This window comes from Sitophilus oryzae, unplaced genomic scaffold (assembly GCF_002938485.1).
Source record: "Sitophilus oryzae breed Bouriz unplaced genomic scaffold, Soryzae_2.0 scaffold_1297_pilon_pilon, whole genome shotgun sequence".
NCBI lineage: Eukaryota > Metazoa > Arthropoda > Insecta > Coleoptera > Curculionidae > Sitophilus > Sitophilus oryzae.
The window spans coordinates 1,102,421-1,126,198 of NW_022145945.1; the positions used below are offsets into that span (position 1 = coordinate 1,102,421).

At 31.6% G+C, this 23,778-nt stretch overlaps 1 protein-coding gene across 7 annotated transcripts in view; it reads right to left on the reverse strand.

Moving 5' to 3' along the window:
- Positions 1-636: 636 nt before the first annotated feature.
- The window catches only part of LOC115874525 (homeodomain-interacting protein kinase 2-like), a 123,881-nt gene continuing 100,739 nt past the window's right edge, over positions 637-23,778 (reverse strand). For 3 of the 7 annotated variants that reach the window (XM_030889690.1, XM_030889688.1, XM_030889687.1), the window contains exons 17-22: positions 23,379-23,507; positions 22,840-23,023; positions 22,521-22,704; positions 20,989-21,171; positions 17,220-17,408; positions 14,063-16,179 (exon numbers count right to left, since the gene is read on the reverse strand). In XM_030889690.1, the coding sequence (XP_030745550.1) occupies positions 14,334-16,179; positions 17,220-17,408; positions 20,989-21,171; positions 22,521-22,704; positions 22,840-23,023; positions 23,379-23,507 (2,715 nt within the window). In that variant the 3' untranslated portion in view covers positions 14,063-14,333. Of the gene's footprint in view, positions 8,437-9,484; positions 9,571-10,681; positions 10,791-14,062; positions 16,180-17,219; positions 17,409-20,988; positions 21,172-22,520; positions 22,705-22,839; positions 23,024-23,378; positions 23,508-23,778 lie in introns of those variants that run through there. The other 4 variants (XM_030889693.1, XM_030889692.1, XM_030889691.1 and 1 more) reach the window with 3 other exon arrangements.

Genomic DNA, 23,778 nt, shown 5'->3' on the forward strand with positions numbered 1-23,778 from the left:
GGTATGTCGCTAGTGGTGGGAAAAATAATTTTTAGAGGTTACTAGTTTATTTGGTTGCCTGTGATATGCATATACAGGGTGTTTCCTAATTAATCTAAAAAATAAAAATCGTTAAAAAACGGCTTAAGGCGGGCTCTTAATAAGTATAATTATTTGTTTCTCGACAACCGTTTGATGAACAAGAAAAACTCAAAAGATCAATTTTGTTGAAAAAGGATGGCCTGTCAAGAAAAAAAAATATTTTCTTTAAAAAAACAGTGGTGTACCATTTATGTTAAGCAAAAAATTGATTTTTTTTAATTTTTAACACCCTGTAGATCAGAAAGGAAGTACTTTAGACCTAATGGTTATATAAAAATTGTTTTAAGAACACATGAGGAATCACACCACAATTTTTTTAGACTAATTAGAAAACACCCTGTATATTGTCAACTTGACAATGACTGACATAAATCAAAAAATACCTTTTCAGTGAAAAAAGCCCGATTTTCGCAGGAAAATTTTTGGTTTTTATTGAATTTGGGCATGCGTCTGCAAATACCGGTATGTTTTTTAATTTTCTATCTATCTAAATTTTAAATATCATAGTCAGAAATAGTTTTATTATTTCACACAAAAAAAATAAGAAAACTTTGATGTGTCAGAAGAGTCAGATGATGACGTCAGTTTTGCCTGGATGAAAAACTGTACGTGTGTGACTACCTTAAAGAATAAAAAACTACCAAAACAAGAATTTTTCCATAAAAAAAATTAAATTATATTAATTTATTATTGTCAAAAATATGAAGTTAAATTTCGTCTGATTTATTTTCATTTTCAAAATATATACATACAAAATCACAATAGTCTTTTTATAAACTTTGTTAAATATATATAACAGATAAGTTCAATACGCTTTTGTACTATTCTCCATTTTGTTTCGATTTACTAGACAAATATGTCAAAATTTTTCTCTAGGGTAAAGAAAAATTAGGTCCATCTTGTCCTAACATCACTCAAAAAATCACACAAAATCATATTTTTCCGCACTTTAAAGAACAAAAATTCGGACCCAACCTTTTTACCCATCCGTTTTTTTTAAATCAACATTTCATTTCACTCCACGGTTATAGTAAATCTATAGTTAATAATGAATAATATACATTTACAAATTACTAATATGCCTATCACCAAGTAATTTCGACATTTTTTGTATAAATGTCGCGCCTAAAATAGCTATATTTTAATAATAATATATTATATTGACATGATCTACACCCAGTCTTGTGTAACACTAATTTTAACAGTAAAATTACTAGTTTTATTTCGACATACCCTGTATTTTATTACGCTGATACGACCATTGCAAGAATATACTACAAGAAAATCATTTTTTTTTTTCGTTACATACCGTGTGATTGAAAAAAAACGACGTCACGATAGGCATAGAAATTATATTACTGTCTGATTTTTTTTCCAGTCAGTGTGACAAATATTTTAGATTCTATAAAAGTAATTTAACGTCTCATTTTTGTTGCTAAGGATAATCTGTTGTTTTCGTTCGATCACACAGTATATTCGTTATAATACTGGTTGGAAAAAAACAGTAAGAGGGTTCTACAGGGTATGCCTAAAAAATTCTATATTATACAGTGCAGCCTTTAAGTTTGATAGTAAAAAACATGACTTTTTGACAAAGAAAGGTTATTGGATAAAACTGTTTCTTTTTCTGTAGCTACACCTAGGGATGGGCGACAATGAAATTCACCTATCGATAAGTTAACTATCGATATATCGGAAAAAAATCCATCCCTAGTAACAACAATTTTTTATCCAAAATTTTTCTCGATGTTCAAAAAGTTGACATGCATAAAAAATCTTATATTTCTTTTTAGAAATGGAAGTGTATCATGAGTTTCTGAATTCTAATTTTTTGATATACACGTATGTACTGAGAACAAACAGACAGGACCAAATCAGACGAAGTGAATAAAAACAGCAAAATCATTAACTCTCTACAACACCGTTAAAATACAATAAGCGCATAATATATGGTAACTGACTAAAATTAATAGTTTATTATTGTTTAATAAAACCAAACCCCAAAGAACGATATACAAATCCAATATTATACACTAAAACTAAACTAATATAACTGATAATAAAAATAATAGGAATCGATTATAATAATGCACTAAAATACCAATATTAATATGAAACAGAAACTATTCTGTCTCTTAAATTAAAACCATGCTATTTTCTGTTATGAGCACATACAGTGTTGGCAAAAAAGTCTGTATCAAATAACACTTTCTTGTTATTAAAGATAGAGAAAAATAGGTAAGCCAGTTAGTTTTTGTTTGTCTAAAAACTGGTAAAACCACGCATTAATGTTTTAGCTATTCTAAAATTGAAAAACTAAAAAAATTATGCATTTTCTATTGAAAAAAAGCTTCCAAATACTAAATTAACAAATATTTTTTACATACCTCATCGCAAAAACTAACTGGGTTTTCTAAATTATTTCAATCACTAATAATAACAAATCTCTTTTAATACAGACTTTTTCGCGCACACTGTATAGTGACAAGAAAGAATCAAAAAACAGAGAGAGTTTAGAGAGATCTAAATTTCCTTATATACAAATCTGAGGTAATATATTAGTTATTGTGCCTTACATTTTGATATATTCTTTGTTTATTTCATATATTATGAACGACGAAATTTCTCGAAAGCTCTAAAAACACTTTAATTATTCTAGGTTAGTTAATAGTTGCAGCGAGATTACTTAAAACGAAAGCAATGTTGAACCATAACCGTGTGTAGAAGGTTTAAGAAAGCTAGTCAGTGTCTATAGCCTTCAGTTGTATCAAATTTTTGCATTCAGTTATTTTTAAAACTAAATTTTGATTTTTTCGATTGGCTAAACTATACGTCAACACCCTGTACAGGGTGGCGCCTCTCATACAACGCAGAGGCTCCAAGGAGGACGACAGTTTCTATTGAAATGAAATTTTGTGAGCACTGTAGGTTAATTTAGACCATTTTTTTTAAATTATAGGGAGTTATACAGGGTATCCCCCCAAAAAAAGTGTTCTTTGTAATGGAAAACCCTATATATTAATTGATTTTCGGATTCTAGGAGAAGTTTATGACTAAAATGTAAGGTTTTTGACATATGTATTTAACAATTTTCTAAAAATGAAGAACAATTTATAAATTTCAATAAAAGCTACCTAAATCAGAATTTACACAGCATAGCTTAATATGTAGCTAAAATAACTATTGTACTTTAAATCAAATTAAAACTTGATCCAAAAACTTATACAGGGTGAGACAAAATTAATATTGAACATTGGCATCTTTTCAAAGCAAGTTACTCTTTTATTTTAAATGGAACACCCAGTATATTATTCTGATTTCATTAGGGAATTCATGTTTCTTCAAAACACTATTAAGGTTGCCTATATACGTGATACATTTTAAGATTTATTAAAGATGTGCGTCAAGAAAGTCATTTTAACATATGTCATGTGTCTAAACGACATGGCGGGAAATTCAAAAAATTATCTTTATAAATCCTTTAAAAGTGAGGTTAGATGATGAGATATCGAAAAATATCAAATAGAAAAGTTGTTCAGAATTCGATTTTCCGCCTATATACCAATTTTCAATAATATACAAGGGGTTTCAATTTTTTTTTATCTATTTAAAAAAAAATATCAGTATTCTGAATTTCGATAAAACCAGGAGACATTTTTGACAACTGACAGCTAACCAAACCTTCGGAAAAGCCAAAAATTAAGAGTTAATACTGAGAAAAAACAAAAGCGCGAAAAAACACTGTACACCTTAGAACAATTAACATTTAATGAAGAATTACATGTAAATATAGGCCAGTCTTGAGGTTTACTAAGCAACAATATATAGATAATATAAATATTACGTATAAAGTAAAACATTGAAGAATTACCGGTTAAGTTACCTTTTATGTTTCTCCCACAGATATATATTTTAATCTCTAATTTTATTAAATCTAAACACTAGTTCGCTGTTATTTATAATTATTAGTATAATAACCCTGTGCAATATATTATATATTATATAATAAACGAAAAATACATGGAGAGCGAATTGAAATAATTGTAGAATTAGTAGTGCGAGTAGTTATATATTTTCTTTTTTTATTATTTTCATTGATAATAATAACCACTACAAATATTGTTCTTACTTAAGGCTTCCCTTATAATTATTAGTAAAATCGCTAAGTGTTTTAATGCAATGGATTTTTCAACTAAAATATAAGAGGGGATTCGATATATACCGGGTATTTCACTATCCCTGTTTCAATGTACATAATACTTCATTTACATACAAACTTAGAAGATTGCTTTTCAGAGTTTGTTTTTATTTATTTCTGTGTATATTTTCTATTATTGCTTGAAGTGTAGCAAATCTGGAACAACATTTTGTCTGAACTTGAATAATATTTAGTAAATTGACATTTGTAATCCTAATAATCTCTTTTAAACGCTCGTAAAAAAATTAAAAAATCACGCTTTTTTGTATTTAACTGAAGCATTTCATTGAGACAGGAATATTGAAACACCCGGTATTTCTGATAAATAAATCTCCCTTTTTTGATAAAAATGCAACTGATTGATTTTCATATATGTACAAATAATTTCTCGATCACAGAAAAGAAACAATGTCTTTCAAATCATCTTTGTATCTCACGAATAATGAAAAATTATATACAAATTTCGATTATCCTGTCAAAAAACAGATTTTTTAAACTAGCCGACTAATAGATAATGAAATTAAAAAAAATTATCCCACTTCTAGTGTTAATTTTTCAGAAAAATCTTAAGTTTACCAGTAAAAAATCCTCTTTAACCTTAAATATCTCCCATTAAACATTCTAATTCTAGGTAAATCGAAAAATATTTAATTATTTTACACATCTATCTAACATCTATAATGTTTTCCAAATACCAAAAATTATTAGCATCAAAAATTTCGAATTTTTTCTATAGAAAAAATTTCTTGTTTGTTTTCATTGAAAAAATCCCAAAAAATTAATGCAAGAAGATTTAGATTATATACACATTTAAAAAACCATCTAATTCATTATTTTTTCATGTTTAAATATCACAACTATATATCTTGTAACTCTATTGATGTAAAGAACTCCCCCATCGGCTGAACAGTAACATTTAAGACATCTAAGTGCAATATGTCATATGCAAAGTACATTAAGTTTATCCGTAAACATTTTATTTGAACATTTTGAACAACAAACAATAGAGTACAGACAATTATAGATAATTTTTTTATTATTTTTCCCTTTTGAAACAGGCACATCAAATTGTATTTTATTATAATTGCTACAGTAAAAAATCTGACTATATTTTAGTTAGTTTGTTTTTTGGGTAAATGTATTTTGATGGTATGTCGCAGTTTATTAAAAAAAATCAAAAATTAAAAATTAAAATGCTTTAATAAAATGTGGATTTTCTAAATGAAATCAAGTTTATATAATTAACAGTTAAATTATGCGTAATCGAAAAAAAAACGGCGTCGTAGTAGCCTTTGAAATGACAAATTTCTGTTTACCTCTATATGTAAATAACCAAAAATTGAGAGAAAAATTTGCCAAAAATTAATACTTCACTCAGAATAATGTTTACTCATTGTGTAAATTATTTTTTACTCAATAAATTTATTGCGTAAATTATTTTTTACTTAATAAATCTATTGAATAAAGTAATCTTTACTCAACAAATTTATTAAGTTAACTATTTTTTACTCAATACATTTTTGCAGTAAAATAATTTTTACTCAGTAAATTTATCGAGTAAATTAAATTGTACTCAATAAATTTATTGAGTAATAATATTTACTCAATAAATTTGTCTGTTACTTTTTAACATGTTTTTGTAAAATTTTAAGAAATGACATATATGGGGGAGGTCAGACCGACAGAAAATTTAAAAAATTATAATTTCAAAGGTCACGATGACGATGTTTTTTTTTCGATCGTAAAGTACTTTTAATCATCGTGTGACTAAACAAAATGACACCTAGTTAAATCATTAAAATTTTGATTTTTTTTTTCAAACCAATACATGCAAAAATTACATTTACCCAAATAACAATTGTGAAAACTTTAAAACGAAAATAAAAACAGCCCCTACTTAATAAAGTAACACCCTATATTTCTGACTAAAATTATCATTAATTGAGTGATCTCCTTTCACTAAAATTTTATCAATCCGTCTTTAAATAATTTATTTTTTAAAATCACACTCAAATACCCCGATTTCGAGATCACTCGAAAAAATTTGATTAAAATAGAAAAAAAACGGAAATAAAACTAGGTTATATAAATATAGAACTCGAATAAACAATTAAAAGCATAAAATTTACACCCAATATTTGCTACGATCTAAATTGAGGAAAAAAAACTAATTTTTTTTCTTCTAAAAAACAATAAAAGGACATTCAAGACACTTAAAAATTGGTGAAAAAAAAACTATATACAAATTAATCGACTAAAGAAAAAAAATTGATAAGTAAGTACCTAAAAAACTAAATTAATTAATATAATAATTGGAAATTTACAGGTTTTGTAAATTTTAAAACAAAACTTCTGATAGATAAGTTAAGAATTTTAAAATTTACCCAAAACCTGTTAAAATTTATCCTTTTTTTTATCGATATGAAGGCAGTAAATAGATTTTTGTAAAGCAAATCTCACATTTCTAAGACACATTCTGTAAACGAACGTTTACAGAAAATATTATATATTATACAAATAGCAAAAACGATACCATAAATATTTACATTTAATAAAACTCCACGCTATTCCAAGCTCTGTGTTATATGTGAAAAATTAAGAAAAATCTAGTGAAAACAATTCTAATAAATCCTACAAACTACTATCACTAAAATTGGGTAGGGCCTACGCGTATTTTTGTTGAGTCCCTGTCAATAAGAATCGATCGATATTCTGTCAAAAATGTTTTAAAAAATAATATTCTAGCCTCCTAGAACCTCGTGATTTGAATTGTACCGATTTTATTAAACGTTCCGTATATGTTACGTTGTACATATTATACAGTACGACCGTGAAAAGATAATTGGTCAAAAAATCGCATTTTGATTTGAACTATACTTTTTAGACAGTTGTGTTAGCCACATTATCATCAATTTGGCAAGAGATTTAAAAAAATATATAATTTTTTGAAAATAAAAAAAAATATTTTGGTTGAAACCTTTAGTGTTGTTACAATGAAAAAAATATGTGTTTATGTAATGTTATTACATTACGTGTTGTTTATCTAATGTCATTACATTACATACTGTTTATGTAATGTCATTACATTACATACTGTTTATGTAATGTCATTATATTACATATTGTTGATGTAATGCAACCAAAGTACATATTGTTGATGTAATGCCATTACATTACGTACTGTGTACGCAATGCCATTACATATTGTTGATGTAATGCAATCAAATTACATATTGTTGATGTAATGCAATCAAATTACATATTGTTGATGTAATGCAATCAAATTACATATTGTTGATGTAATGACATTAGATTAAATACTGTTTTTTGTAATAACATTACATTACATATTGTTAATGTAATGCAATCAAGTTACATATTACTGATGCAGGTTTGTTTTTAGATAATTTCTCTAATTTTCTGCTGTAACACCACGCCAAAATTTTAGATGAAAATATTTTAGTGAATTTGATATTCGTGTAGTTCAAATCAAAATGCGATTTCACGAGGTACTAAGGATTCTATATTAGATTTGTTAATTAATAAAACATATTCTGTCTGATTGCAATCACAAATCGACAGATATTTACAAAAAGCAAGGTTCAACAATAATGACTACGTTAGTCAGTGAACAGAACAATATAAAAAAGCCTACTTAAATCTATCCCAAAAAAAAAACTTAAAACATAAAATTAAAACCCTCGTATACGCATTTCTTTTGAATTACATCTAACTCCTACCCTGGATTAGTATTAATACCCAAAAAATCCTAATGATTAAAACAGTGTCTAAAAAACTTTTATCTCTCTTGTGTGAACAATAATTTCATGTTGATCCAACGCCATATTATGTCTTATTAGAAAAAACGATAAAACATCTAGTACTAGTTCTATAGACTGGCCAAGAAAAGAGACATTCCACATATTTATATAATTATTATATTAGAACAACTAGCCACGGATTCATTCGTGTTTCGGCTAGTCGGTTCATGTTGCGCAGCGAAGATGGCGTAATATGTCATAAATTTTCGGCCATCCCGGTGCTTTTTTAGAATATTCGCTTATTTTTCGGTACGCATCGGTCTAAGGGTAGACTGGTATGCGATTTGAGGTGCTCTATATCAGTAGATAATCGTAGGGGATGGTATTATTAGGTACCTAAAAAGAAATAAAGAAATATGTAAAGATATTTTAATTTCTAATAAATGCTCTTATATTTGATACCAATTAAACTTTTAGTTACGTAATCGAGGGTGCGATTTTTAAGTTCATTGTTGCCAACCAAGGACATATTCGGTGCCGGGCTGACTAACTGGAATTAAAATTTCCCGCTGAGGTTTCAGATGGTAGCTCTGCTTTAAAAAACGTCAAGTTGCCACATGTGCGTTGGTGCGAAGTGTACAAGATAACTCATCGCAACTTTATTAGAATATTTTGAACGGGAAAGCTGTAGCAATGGCCATAAAGTGCTGTTAAGAAGGTGAGTTTTGTTGATGTTAATAATAATTGTTTATATATTTATAATTAATTTATTTTTGTTTCCTAAAATATTTTGATTAAAAGAAAATATGTAAAAGTCGGCAACGGTGTGCCGGTCTAGCTTAATAACGTGACTGAAAGTTTATTTGATATGAATTATATAAAGAGAGTCAATTATTTCATTTTGGATTGCTTTATATCGGTCTGGTCGTCGAAACTGCGTGGTTTGGATTTCAACGTGTAAGACAGTGATGCAGACAGCTTAATGGAAAATCAAATATATTAAAAAGAGATAAAAGTTGGTTTGATATATTTCTTCTATACGGTATTGCCGGATTTTGCATCAAAATTTCAAACCGCACAAGTAGGTATTTACGAAAAATGTTGCATCTAGGGTTGGAACTTTATTCTTCATAATTAGCTACTCATTTCACTACAGCTGTAATAGTTTAGATTTGGCTTAGATATATTATCTTCATTTCAGTAGTATACATGAAAGTTTTTAAAATAGTTTATTTTTTTTCTACCACCTTTTCCGGCACAAGTAAAAACCGGCAACACTGTATGCAGTTTTTTATTTTGTCTCTCTGTCTGTCAATCGGTCATTTATGTTTATGTCTGTCGCATGCATTAAAATACAGACCACGCAGATGAAGTGTCCAGGATGGTATATCTCTAATGTGCTATCAAAAATGGATAACTTCTGGAATTATAAATAACTACTTACCACTATTCTGTAAACCATAAACTCGTTTGGTACTGATGTCCCTTTCCAGGGCTCAAAGGAGCGAAACCATAGGATGCTGCAGCGACCTGTATAAATGATAAGTTGAAAATGAAAAGCAAACATTTAAAAGTTGAAGAAGTAATTTATTTTTTTAGGTTACAGACGTAAATAGAAGATTATAATCCAGAGACTAGAGATTAACAACTCATATGCCCCAGGCTTAACAATATTAATTCAACGGAAATGATGTGGTTGGTTTTCAACATCTCCACGTTGGTTTTTGCACTTTTTCACGCAGTATTTTTTAAGTTCTTTAGCTTTTCATAATTATTACGGGTTTATGTAAATAAAATTGAAATTAAACTCACAAGATCGGAATAACTTTGAAAAAGAACGCTTTAAAGACTTTTCGGTATTTTTTTATACAAAGAAAACAAGGTATGATCGATAGCGGTCCCAATTTCGTTCAGTTTGCACATATTATCTGTGACGTAACTATGCCCTAGAAAAAAATCCATATTGTTCAATTCCCAATAATAAAAAAAAGACCTAAAATAAGGAAGAATTAGGACGTAACCTCAAAAGTTATGTCAAATCATTGAGCTTGATACTATGGCTTGATATTTGAAAAGTAATTTTCACATTTATTATGTGTAATTAGTTTGAAGATTTGAAATTGGCCCTCGGAGCGTGCCGACCAATGAAATTTTTAAATACTCGTAAAAATGTGTCTGGTGTGTGGCAGTTCTAATATAAAGGTCCCCGAATTATCTTTTAATAGGCAAGTACAGTATTTCCAGTTGTTCTTTTATTTATATTAAACTACACACATACTTTCTGGTTGGATTTGGTAAGAATATTGGGAGTGGCTAAATGTATTTTTTATATAATTTAATTATTTGTGACAGTAAACATTCAATTTATTGTACAAATATATGCATTTTACAAATTAAATTTTTAAAATTAATATTTAAATTTGGCGCGTGGACGATAGGTCCTCGACAAGGATAGATAGAGTAGAAACACCGAGTGTGCAACAAAGAAAGAAGATAAATGTAAGTCGTTGATATGTTTGCGACAGTTTCCATTGTGATTTACTTATCCACGTAAGTATATAATATGATCTAGGGTGTCATCGTAACTGTTTTTCTTTCTTTCGCTATAGTACAGGAAAAAGTTGATTTAAATGAAACTTACCTGTGCATGAGACGGAAACTGCAAATGGGCCGGCAATGGATGGCTCGGATGACTTGCCAGAACTGGCCGAGCTGAAGCATGGTGAGCCGGAGGTGGTGGAAGAGCGCGACTAAAAACACCAATAATATAATCGCAATCTTGGAATAAAACTACCTACAGACAAGTATTTATGCTGCGTCGATATGCTTGTCATTTATGTATGCAAACACACAATTGTACGTAGAGTCTTTATAAGAATTTGTTAAATTTGGCAGATGTTATGTTTTGTGCTATCGTGTCATTTATTTATTCAACATTCTTTTTCTGTCTGTATTAGCGATGTGTCGGTATTTGAGTAACGCGATTTTGGAGCGGTATTTTTTGTAACGTCGTGTTGCGCTCCACAACGAATCAGGAACCTGTTACTGAAGAACGACGAACATAATAACGACAAAATTATAAATTATTTATAATTTGCAAATAAATTATTTATAATCGCTCTTGAAGTTAGCTCGAACCGTAGTAATCGCATAGCTCCAGCCGTCGCGATATCGTCGTTCGCCAACAGTAGTAAATGGAACTGGTATGTACTTAGCGTCGCGCGATCTCGATCGCGACATGTTCACTCCAGCCGTCGCGCTCCTAGAGTCGTAGTTCCATCTGTCGCGAACAAAAGTAACTGGTAACTGCTGTAACTGGTTATCGACGCTCGACTTCGGCGGCGACATACTTCGCTCCAGCCGTCGCGCTCCTAGAGTCGTAGTTCCGTCTGTCGCGAACAGAAGTAACTGCTCTAACTGGTTATCGACGCTCGACCTCGGCGGCGACGTACTTCGTTCCAGAAGTCTCTGTAGCGCTTCTAGGGTTTCGGTTTCGCCTGTCGCGATTTGGTCGGTTACTATTGGCGTTGGTGCTCCCGTCGCTACGTTACTTTCGAAATAGTAACGTAGCGACGTAGGCATGACAAAAGCCAGTATCTGGGACGGTTTTATGAGAGAAATTATCTATCTCCAATATTAGTTGTACCTAAGTTTATGGCACGAATGGTTGTAACAGCTGGTACAATTGTAAGAACCTGACAACTCTGGTTGGGAGTAGGTAGGTACTAATGCCAGAAATACTGCATAAGCGCGGACCGCGACACTTCGGAACCTCGGTTACAAAATCGCGGTATTTTTCTGGAACGGTCGCTATTGTAACGCTACTCATGTGGAACCGGTATTCCCGTCACTAGTCTGTATGAAGGCCCTGAAACGCCGTTGTCAATAGTTGCAAAATTTCACCATTTAAAAATAATTTTTACTCAATATAAAAAAATAAATTGCTACCTTCTTCAGACCAACTGGCAGAAAGCGCCATTGAAGAATAAAGAAGAGTACGTGTCAAGTAAATGAGTACAATTCTGTTTTCATACATAAATTCAGCTCATTCTATATTATAATAGATTTAAATTTATTTTGAAATACAACCAGGACATATTTTAGAATAAAACTGTAAAATAAATATGAAAAATATTAGAAAAAAACATCAGACCATTAAGAAATAGTATATTTAAAATATAACTTAACACTAAGCATAATATAATAAACTAAAACTACTTTATACATTATTATATACATCCAAGCACCAAAAAAGTCATGCAAAAAGAAACATGCGAAAAGCAAAACAAAAAAGATGGGAGGGAAGAAAAAATAAGAAGCAAATAACCATAGAATATTTTTAATAATCTTGCCTTGAAAACAAAAAATATTTTACTCTACCACTTGGTAAAAGTATTGTTATCAAAAATAAAAACCGCACTCACACAAGCTAACAGCGTTATGTTTTTGAAAACAAAAAGAAATACAGTGGTAAAGCGTACATAAAAATTGAACAATAAAAAAAATCAACAATTGCACAAAACCAGACACAACAAAAATAAATACACAACACTGCAAATAGTTTAGACTAATAAATAAATAAAGAATTGCACTAGTATTGCCTCAGAGTTTGTATACACAAAATTTAAAAGCTCGAAAATTAGGTTATCCAGATTGTCAATATGTAGAAATAACAATTATTTATTTCGAAGAAAGAAAAATCGTTTTAATTTGAAAAAAATTGATTGGTATTTTGGAACTGCATAATATCTTAAAAACCAAAAAGTATAAAAACCACAAGGCAAATGAAATTGCACATAAATAAATATGCAGTGTTATGTCTTCATCAATATTTATTTCTCTATACAAAAAAAGCTTTGTACCAAATAAAAAAAATTACTGGCAAAAAAATGTATAAGACTAAAAAAAATCACAACCAAAAAAAAATAAGAATAAACAAAATACTGAAATGTATTAAGCAATGATTAATGATGGTTACTAATTGAATAAGTTAAATAATTAGGGTATAAAAGCGGAATTTTTAAAACTAGCAAAAATAATTAAAGTTTAGAAAAAAAAAGAAATAATTAAAGTTTTGAAAAAAAAAGAAAAATTTGAAAAGTTGGTTAGCACACTGAAATCTTTAATTTCTGTGACAGTCGTTTGACAAATAGGTTTACGACGTTGAAAAACGTTGGCATACATTTAATATGCTTTAACAGTATCGTTCTTGTCAATAGTGTCATTTTTGCATTTGACAGTTTTTTTTAAGTCAACTTATTGACTTTATATTGATAAATTACTGATTATTTGTATACAAGAGGAAAAACTTGTTTATTATTGAGATTTTTAGAGTAAAAATGCATTCTTCATAATAATTTTTGCTTGTTCTAAAATGGTTATAGATACTTAAATATTATATCTTTGACTGTATATGTTTTAAGAAATTTTCATACCGTTTTTTAGAGAAAATTAAAAAAAAAACATGAAAATATGGTGGATTTTTTCTAAGTCAAAAATCAAAAAGCGTTTTTATGGTAATATCATTTAGTTTTCATTTTTTGATAGGTGGTTATTATTAATTTTGATTAAGGTCGTTGCTATTTTTTGTTATTTTAGTTAAAGAAGCAGAAAATGTATAATCACCTTTTCAGAAGCACTAATCCAAATAAATTGTGTGCTTGTTTAACATTTTAAAACAGCAAAATAATATGACGTTTAATCAAAATTCTATCAACAACAATCTATGGGAGAATTAAAATGAAATTATATTACCATATAGCAACGCGTTTTGATTTTTGGAAATTCAACCATATTTTCATGTTTTTTCATTAATTTTCTCTAAAACGGTATGAAAATATAAACGGGATTAACTTTTTAGAAAAAGCAAAATTTTCTATGAAGAATGCATTTTTCTCAAAATGTCAATAATAAAAAGTGCCGGGGACATACTGTATATTATTAAAATTTGAAATAATTCATTATAAAAATGAAAAGAGACCTTTATTATATGTTTTTCAACATTTTCACCATTCAAGACAGATCTAAATTCAAATTTAAATGTCATACCCTAATTATAAAACTTAAAAATCTATAGCTCTGGTTAAAAAATTCAATTTTACAAAGTGTCTGTTATTTCTTCCTGTTTTATTATACCATACGATCGAAAAAAAAACAGCGTCCGAGTAGGCTCGGAAATCAATCGTCACTTCTAAGCCCACTGGACGCCGTTTTTTTTTCGATCATACGGTACATACAAAGCAAATTCAAAGGCAAAACGAAAAAAATCCGTATGGTCAAAGAATCAACCAAAACTATTTCAATTTTCGTTTTTTGGATAGATTCATAGGTAAATATTCATCATCACCATCTTCAGTGAATGGACTGGTATTGTAAGGAGGAGTATGGAGCTCAAAATCACCATCGATACTATCACGATCAGTATCAAATTGAACAAAACTATACTCAGACTCAAAGCGGACGTTATCAATTTTATCGTTATCACATTGACTCAGATCATGATCAGAATCAAAGTGAACAGTATCGACATGAACAGTACCAAATTGACTCAGATCTTGCACAGACTCAGCGTAAACATCAATTTTATCGGTACCGCATTGACCTAGATCGCGATCAGAATCAAAATGAACGGTATCGACATGATCAGTACCAAATTGGCTCAGATCTTGCGCAGAATCAGCGTGAACATAAATTTTATCGGTACCGCATTGACTCAGATCGCGCTCAGAATCAGCGTAAACATAAATTTTATCTGTACCGCATTGACTCGGATCGCGCTCAGAATCAAAATAAACGGTATCGACACGATCAGTACCAAATTGGCTCAGATCTTGCGCAGAATCAGCGTGAACACAAATTTTATCAGTACCGCATTGGCTCAGATCGCGCTCAGAATCATAATGAACGGTATCGACATGATCAGTACCAAATTGACTTAGGTCTTGCGCAGAATCAGCGTGAACATAAATTTTATCGGTACCGCATTGACTCAGATCTTGCTCAGAATCACCGCGAATATAAGTTTTATCGACACCGCATTGACTCAGGTCTTGCTCAGAATCAGCGCGAACATAAATTTTATCGATACCGCATTGACTCAGATCGCGCTCAGAATCGAAATGAACGGTATCGACATGATCAGTACCAAATTGGTTCAGATCTTGCGCAGAATCAGCGTGAGCATATATTTTATCGGTACCGCATTGACTCAGATCGCGCTCAGAATCATAATGAACGGTATCGACATGATCAGTAGCAAATTGACTCAGGTCTTGCGCAGAATCAGCGTGAACATCAATTTTATCGGTACCGCATTGACTCAGATATTCCTCAGAATCAGCGTAAACATAAACTTTATCGATACCGCATTGACTCAGATCGCGCTCAGTATCAAAATGAACGGTATCGACATGATCAGTACCAAGTTGGCTCAGATCTTGCGCAGAATTAGCGTGAACATAAATTTTAACGGTACCGCATTGACTCTGATCGCGCTCAGAATCATCATGAACGGTATCCACATGATCAGTATCAAATTGACTCAGGTCTTGCGCAGGATCAGCGTGAACATAAATTTTATCGGTACCGCACTGACTCAGATCTTGCTCAGAATCAGCGTACACATAGATTTTATCGGTACCGCATTGACCCGGATCGCGCTCAGAATCAAAATAAACGGTATCGACATGATCAGTACCAAATTGACTCAGATCTAGCGCAGAATCCGCGTGAACATAAATTTTATCGGTACCGCATTGACTCAGATCGCGCTCAGAATAAAAATGAACGGTATCGACATGATCAGTACCGCATTTACTCAGATCTTGCTCAGAATCAGCGTAAACATACTTGTTATCGGTACCACGTCGACTCAGATTGTGCTCAGAATCAAAATAAACGGTATCGACATGATCAGTACCAAATCGACTAAGATCTAGCGCAGAATCCGCGTGAACATAAATTTTATCGGTACTGCATTGACTCAGATCATGCTCAGAATCAGCGTGAACGATATCAACTGTGTCGGTACCGCATTTAATCAGATCGCGAATAGAATGGAAATTAACAGTGGCGACGTGATCAGAATGAGAATCTTGAGCGGGCCGGTAAGAAAGGTTAGTGAAGCGTGAGGGTGAAAGCCTGAAAAGAAAGTTTAGGTGTAAGCAAAAAACAAAAAGCGGCAAATAAAAAGAAACATGCATTTGTTAATTGTGTGAAATTTTAATTGAATATCTTAAAAGATGAAATATCACGTAATCGAGAAAAAAACGCCCTCGAGTTGGCTTGGAAATGTCTATCGATACCATTCTCCAAGTAATTTTACATTTAAAATGATAGTGATCTTCATTTGCCGGCCATCTATGATGGCGTGTTTTTCTCGATCGTATGATATCAAATAATCAACGTTTTTTTTTATTAATATGCAGAAGGGAAATGTCTAAATATGAAGGTTTTCAAATATTAATTTATGTGCAGATTAAAAATAGTACTAAACAGTGCATCAAAAAAGAAAAAAAGGAAATAAAATGCAGTAATAAATAAAAAAAGCACACAGCAAAAAGAAAAAGAAAAAAAAAGCTTCAAAATGCAATGTCGAGATTAGATATAGTTTTATATGTATAAGCACACTATATCAAGCAATTATTATCCCTGACAATCAGTCAGCAATTATTGACAAATGCATAAAATGATTAAAAAAAATAAATAAAAATACCAGGCAAAAATCAACACCATGAATATGCGAGACCGTTAAATATTTTTTTAAAAGTTCCTTTTTTAATTCTCCATTTAACAAAGAAATAATATACAGGGTGTTGCGTTAAAAAAACAAGAATAAGTAGTTTATATTTTAGAAACTTTGGCACAGAATTTTGAACACTTTGTATGACTCGGTAAATTACACTTCCTAACACTCTTAGAACATGATTCCGAAGTTTCCGGAATACAGTTCGAACCACCCTGTATATCAGTTATTTACGATATTCTCCAATGGTGGACAGCACCGGCGGAGAATACACCAAGCCAATAATTGAATATGCCTGATACGTTTTCAACAAAGATGAAACGATAATAACGGTCAAAGAAAATTTTCTAATTGCAATTAATATGATTCGATGTAGCATTTTTATACATATAAAACCACACCTCTCATTAATATTCCCGCTTGATAAACTACTTACCCAGCAGGCGCCACCTGGTGAGTGGCCGACAAGTATGCCGCCGGCTGCGTTGTGGTCACGTACACGGGCCTCCTGTACAGCTCCGTCTGGTGGTAGAGCGGTTGGCCCGCGGCCGCCGCTAGGGGGTGCTGGGGGGACAGGCGCGGCGCTGCGGCCAGCGGTTGCGGCGATAAGTGCGCCGTACCGTGTCTAGAAGGGGGAAATGGAGGGAAGGGGATAATGAGAACGGTCATGCAACTATATTCGTATACCTGTGACTGTTTGCACCAAGATTAGACAGTTTACCTTAACGTTTTATGTTATAGTAAGGGCCCGTTGTAAGGTATTAAGACTAAAGCTTTTTTACATATAAGTTATTGTTGACAATTCCGCAGAAAAAAATTAATTGACATACTTGAAATAAATAATGTGAAATACAAAATTTAATTAAAAATATTTTTTTCATTATACCGGGTGTTTTTCGACTATAACTTCAACTTTTTATTATTTTTCAGATCTTTATTGTTTTTATCTTTATCATTGTCAGTGTATACAGGGTGTTTCAACAAACATGTGCCATCTCTCGTGGGGAGATTCCTCACGTAAAAATAAGATTTATTTTTCGTATCAACGTAGGTCCGATTCTGTTGTCTTTCATAGCTACAGGGTGTTAAAATCTTAATAATTTTTCGATTTATTATAATTTTCTTCCAAGTACTGTTCGTGATTCGAATGAAATTTTGAGGGTAAAAGTTACTTAATGCTAAAAAAGTGTCAATAAATTCATCACGGACATGCATATGGGTTATCACTGGAATATTTTTCAAAAAAAAAGACACTTTTTTAGCTTTTAAATTTGTCACATTTATAGTAACTTGTATCCTCAAAATTTCATTCGAATCCCTAAAAGTACTTGGAAAATGGGAAAAATATTAAGATTTTAACACCCTGTAGCTACGAAACAAAGCAGAATCCGACCTATGTGAGGAATCTCCCAACGAGAGATAGTACATGTTTTTTGACCACACTCTGTATATAATATACAGTGCTTTTATTTTAACTGTGAACACACAGTTTACAACATAGTATAGAACATTGTAACGTTTTTAGGTCGTTACATGTCTTTCATATATAATATATGATGTCTGGCGTATCATCACCGGATTCCGTATCGCTCAGGCCTGATAATTTACTTGACGCGCCTGGCGTAATTTTTACGTTCTCTAATCAACAACCCTGATATCGTTTCACTGCTTCTGTGGAGGGCTGTCAAGATCGTTTCAAGGCGCCTCTCTGCGCTTTAACCTCACTTTTGGAAACCCGACTTTTAGAAATGGTAATTTAAATCTTGCTGCATAATTTGTTGGCGACGGCCCTTGGTCCGTTATAGCGTACTACGTTTAGCTTACGGTGTGTTTGAAGTAGGAATCAAGTCCAAAGTGAACTTTTCAGTAGTTTTTATTTTTGTTTAACGTACTTTTGAATCTGCGAATTTTGAATATGGTACGACAGTGTCAAATGTGTGTAAAAATAAGCTCAAATTACCCGAATTTGTCTTTTCATAGGTAGGTATAAATTTCCGCCGTAGTTGTACATAGGCGTCCTACAAGGGAGCCCCTTACAATTAAAGTAATTTCTAATTATATTTGTTGAATTTTGATCTATTAAAACAAGAACGTAGTAGCCGGTAATTGAATTATAATTCGTCTCAATTATTGCCTAACTGTTGTAGATCATAACAAATTTGAATATAAACGTTGCATTTCAAACTTTATTATAAGCCAGAAAGTGACATTTTTTTTCTTAAAATTGCGTCATATTTTGGTCATTATATACGATATTCTAAAGGAATTTTGCTCAACAAATAAACAAAGGTGTTTACCCGAGCTTTTTTACATTTTACTGCTTTACTATATCTGCCCCTTCGGCCTTGTTTAGACAATTTTTTACCACCGTACAAATACCTCTTCCTAGAACTAAAATTTGATTGTCTGGTGAAGCTACCTTTAAAAGTAATGGGTTTGTAAATAAACGTAATATTCATTATTATGCGACAGAAATCCCATACTGTACCACATAGATTTGATACTTTTAATGATAAATGCCTTCTATTGAGAGCCTAAAAGGTAATTGCCTCTTATCAGAGCCATCATAATACAAGAAGAAGACCGAAAGTCAAATCTTGTCTTATATTTTCAAAAAAACATAATTATCTCATTAAATATTGATTTTAGGTAAAGGAAAAGTTATTAATAATACAAGATTAAACAACTATTACACAGTACTTCACAGGAAGCTATCGATTGCGAACTAACTAAATCGTTACTAATTACTAATTTTGAAAAGTTCTTTTTAAGATCAAAAAAGATAAAACTAAAACCTAAACTATCATTTGAGATTAAACGGGAAGTTCTAAATAATGTTGCCCATTCTAAACAAGAAAAATTTATTTATAAGTTTTATAACATCTATAATTAAATTTGGACGAAAAGAATATTTCTGTTTGCCGTAGGTAATTTTCTCAGGGAAAATACGTAAGTAAAAATGACTTTTTAAGTCAAAAGGACAGAGTTATTCCAAAAGGACTGTCCTTTTCAAAAAGACAGGTGGCAACCCTAGGTATTTCTGGAATGGAAATTTAATGGCAAATCTACAACTTTAGTTTGAAAATATGTTCCGACCACCTATGTTTACAAAAATGTCTAAAATGTGTTTTACCACTGCCTCCATATTCTGAAATAAAAATTGAAAGAAAAGTCACCAACCACAAACCTAATATAGAACTGTTTCAGAAACTTGAGTCACCCTGTAAATATTCAAAAGTAACTGAAAGTTTATATAGAAGTAACTGAAAGTTTATATAGAAGTAACTGAAAGTTTAAATTGAAAATCGACGTTGGAGCGATTTTCGAAAACTACCTACTAACGTTTCAATATAAGTATATATGGGATATTAATTATATTATTATATTAGATCTTATAACAAACTCATCTGACGAAAAGTGTTAATGTAGTTTATATTAATATGGAGTAAAATTTTGCACTAATTGCTGTACTTTTACTTTACTAATTAAATTTCTTCCAAAAAACGATACGCCACTGGCCATTAGAACAATCCAAATGCGCCTAGTTGCCGGGGTCGGAAATTTTAGACTTCTCTGTCTCTTCTGTTTGATACACTTCCAACGAGTATTTATGAATGAGATGTTCGGTCTATTTTTATAATGTCTTTGGTTATTTACCATCAAAGAACATCATGAATAAACATAGTCATTAGTTTTAAGTAATATACAACTGTGTTTTCTTTCTCTGTACATGCCTGGCGCCCAATATCTATATTCTTTTGTTAATTGTTATTAATTAGTTTTCTTTCCAGTGAAATACCTTATCCACGACTGCTCTCCGATGAAAAGCTGCCGTTCGCAGTGGTAGTGGTTTAAAAAACGCTATAACACTTTTATATAAACAAAATAATTTCATTTAAAACAAATATTTTTTTTTGTAATGGGAGTATTGCAGCATAATATTCATTCAGATAGCATTGGCCATTCCACTTAGAATAGCACACAATTAAAATAAAAGCACTGTATAATAAATTCTAAGTCTGTGGCCGCTTTGGTATAAGAACGAATTATAAAAATGATTAATACCTCAACCACACATATCTTCGATGCAAATTAAATATCTCAAGTTATATACTGTTATCTACTATAATATATTATGTACATTACATATTAACTCTAACAAGACAGTTAAAGTTTAAAAAAATACAACTACGTTGATCACTTACCGGTAGGTTTGAGGTATAGCCTGTGGTGGTCCCCATCCTTTTCCAGGCGGAGCTAGCAAGTGCTGGTCTCGGCCGCTAGAGTGCGCGGCGGGCGGCTGGACGTAGTCACCGTGCGCTTGCGGCGCCACGTTATACTCTCTCAAATTGACCACGGGCACAGCCGAATGGCGTCTCGAATGGCTGCTAGAAAGACAAAAAAACCATTTCACAAACGGTTGTTATTTTGAAGAAAATTGTGAAGAACAACATACAGAGCGATCCACAATAATTTAAATAAACACATCAAAATGGTCTATACTCTGTGTTGCTTTTCTCAGGTAAGATTTCGACAGACGATGACAGAAGAAAAGGAGATGACGTCCCATACCAACCTATTTATTTTACTAAAAAAAGTTTCTAATATTTTTTAAGTTAACTATGGATGGGTTTAAATATAAATCCGTCATGCGTCGTCTCTTGTTGTTTTTAACCAGTTTTATTGGTTTATTTCAAAAATGACAGATCGTATTTCAATTTTATTGGTTTGACGGAACGATGAACGACAAACGGGCGCCGATGCGTATGAACTCGCCTTTAGATTTTTGAGGCTTGTCAAAGTCTTGTCAAATTATAGGTTATAATTGTGTGACAACTTATGTCAAATACCCTGCGTTTTGGAAGATGATGCATTTTGATTCGTGATATTACGTGTGTTTTGTGTCTTTTAACTGTAAACCCAGAGCACAGTTAGTCGCTGTCCAGGCAGAAAGTCTTATACACCGACAAAGTTACCATCAATAAAGTTTGTATACCATCTCGTCGTAGATAAGTGCATTTTGTATATGGTAGAAGGATCATACTAAACAAATACTAAAAACTGGAGTAGCTGTAAAATATCACTAAAGATAAATAATGGATTTTAGTACTGCAGAAAAATAATGTCAAAAGGTACTGGTTTAAAAAATTAAGATTAAGTTAATTAATCAACCTACGGTATAAAATTTGGTAAGTGTTATTATTAATAAAATAGTTTGTTTTATTTATGTTGTTTTATCTATTCCTGTGGAATATTACAAATTCATATTTGTACATAAGTTATATTGATAAATATAATCATTAATGCGAGAAGTTTCATGAAGCTTGAAAGTAAGAAATAGTTCATTTCATATTTTTTTTGGTATGTGGTGTTTTGTTCTTGTTTGTTTTTTTATTAACAGATACCGTTTTGTGTTAAATATTTTGCGTTTTATACAGTCTTTTTCACAAAAATTTGAAGGTCACTTGTCAGTCAAATTTTAAATATATTAATTTCCTGCTATGCGTTCCAGTTGTACCAACTTATTTCTTTGAAAAATAAAATAAACTATTTGAAATTAAAATGACAGACACATCTATCACTGTCAAGGATCTTGTCGTTGGACAGACTATAGGGGACAAAGGTGAAATTGCTGTATTTGTAAATAAAAGAATTTTAGGGTCCAAGATTGGTATGCAGTAAGTTATAGGCAGATGTTCTGGTTTTGTTTAGTACCTACGCAAAAAATAGTACAAACCTCGACGAAGTGTTATGAGCGACTGGAGGCGCCCAGCTGACCCTTTTCTCGGCGCCACTGGATGACTGGTAGTTCTGTTGGTCGTGTCCACCCATATGGGACCCTGAATAGTGTGAATAAGATTGTGCTGAGCTGGGTTGTTCCTTACAGGCCGAACTGCAATGTTGGCCATAGTATTCGGTACCTGCGACAAAGTAGCATAATGGTCAGTGGCGTGCAGTGCAAATCAAAGCCGGGTAGGTAAAAATAATTATTTTTCAGATTTGTTGTTTTATTAAAGAATGGATATGGAATGATCTGAAATTTTTAAAATAATTACCTGGTTCTTGTTTAGTAGCAACGTTCAGCATACACTCAGACTGAGCCTTGGCCAGTAGACGTTTCTTTTGCGAAGCGTAGTGCGGCGTGCTGTGACAGGATGGTTCGTTCTTGATGACAGGCTGAGCGTTATAAGGCTGTTGCTGTTGAGACTGATGGTGTGAAGAATGCTGAGTGTTATGAATCTAGAAAAAACATAAACGAATTCTGTAAAGTCCTTTTGTAAAAATCTTTTCTTTAATTGTACATATTATTTGTATTTTTGTATTTCACTGTTGTTTAATTTCTTTTTTTTTAAATGTCGATTATTAGGCAAAATATCGCAAAAAGTTAAATGAAAAAGTTATAGGATTTATCTATTAGCGAGTAATAAATTTAAGTATACAGGGTCTGTCATAAAGGCGTGGCACATAAAGTTTCATTTTTTTAAATAGAATTAACATTAACAATAGAAACATTTGTTAAAGACTATTATTTCTATTATTAAATATTAACAATTACAAATATAGATAAGGTGCTTGATTATATATTTTGGTATACCTTTGATGAACTTCTTTCTTCGTTGTCACTATCCTGAACGCTGACGCAACTGATTACATTTTTTCTGCTTGACGCATGATGTGATTGGTTGGTCTGACTTTGCTGGTTTGCTACTGTGTTAGTATGAACCTGAAACGTATTTGAATATTTTAATCTGATTACAATTTAGCATTAGCATTAAGAAGAAACCGGGTGGACAACTCAAAGGATACAAGGATATTTTCCATGAAATCTTAAAGGGGATAAGCATGCAGAACGAGTGGGAAAAAGCAGCTCACAATAGAACTCAATGGAGAAGGGTTGTAAACTCAGTTAACAGCGGCAACCAAAAAGTAAAGAGGCAACAAAGTAATGAAATTTTTGAATGTCTGGAGTGCGGAAGAGAGATAACATCACGTAT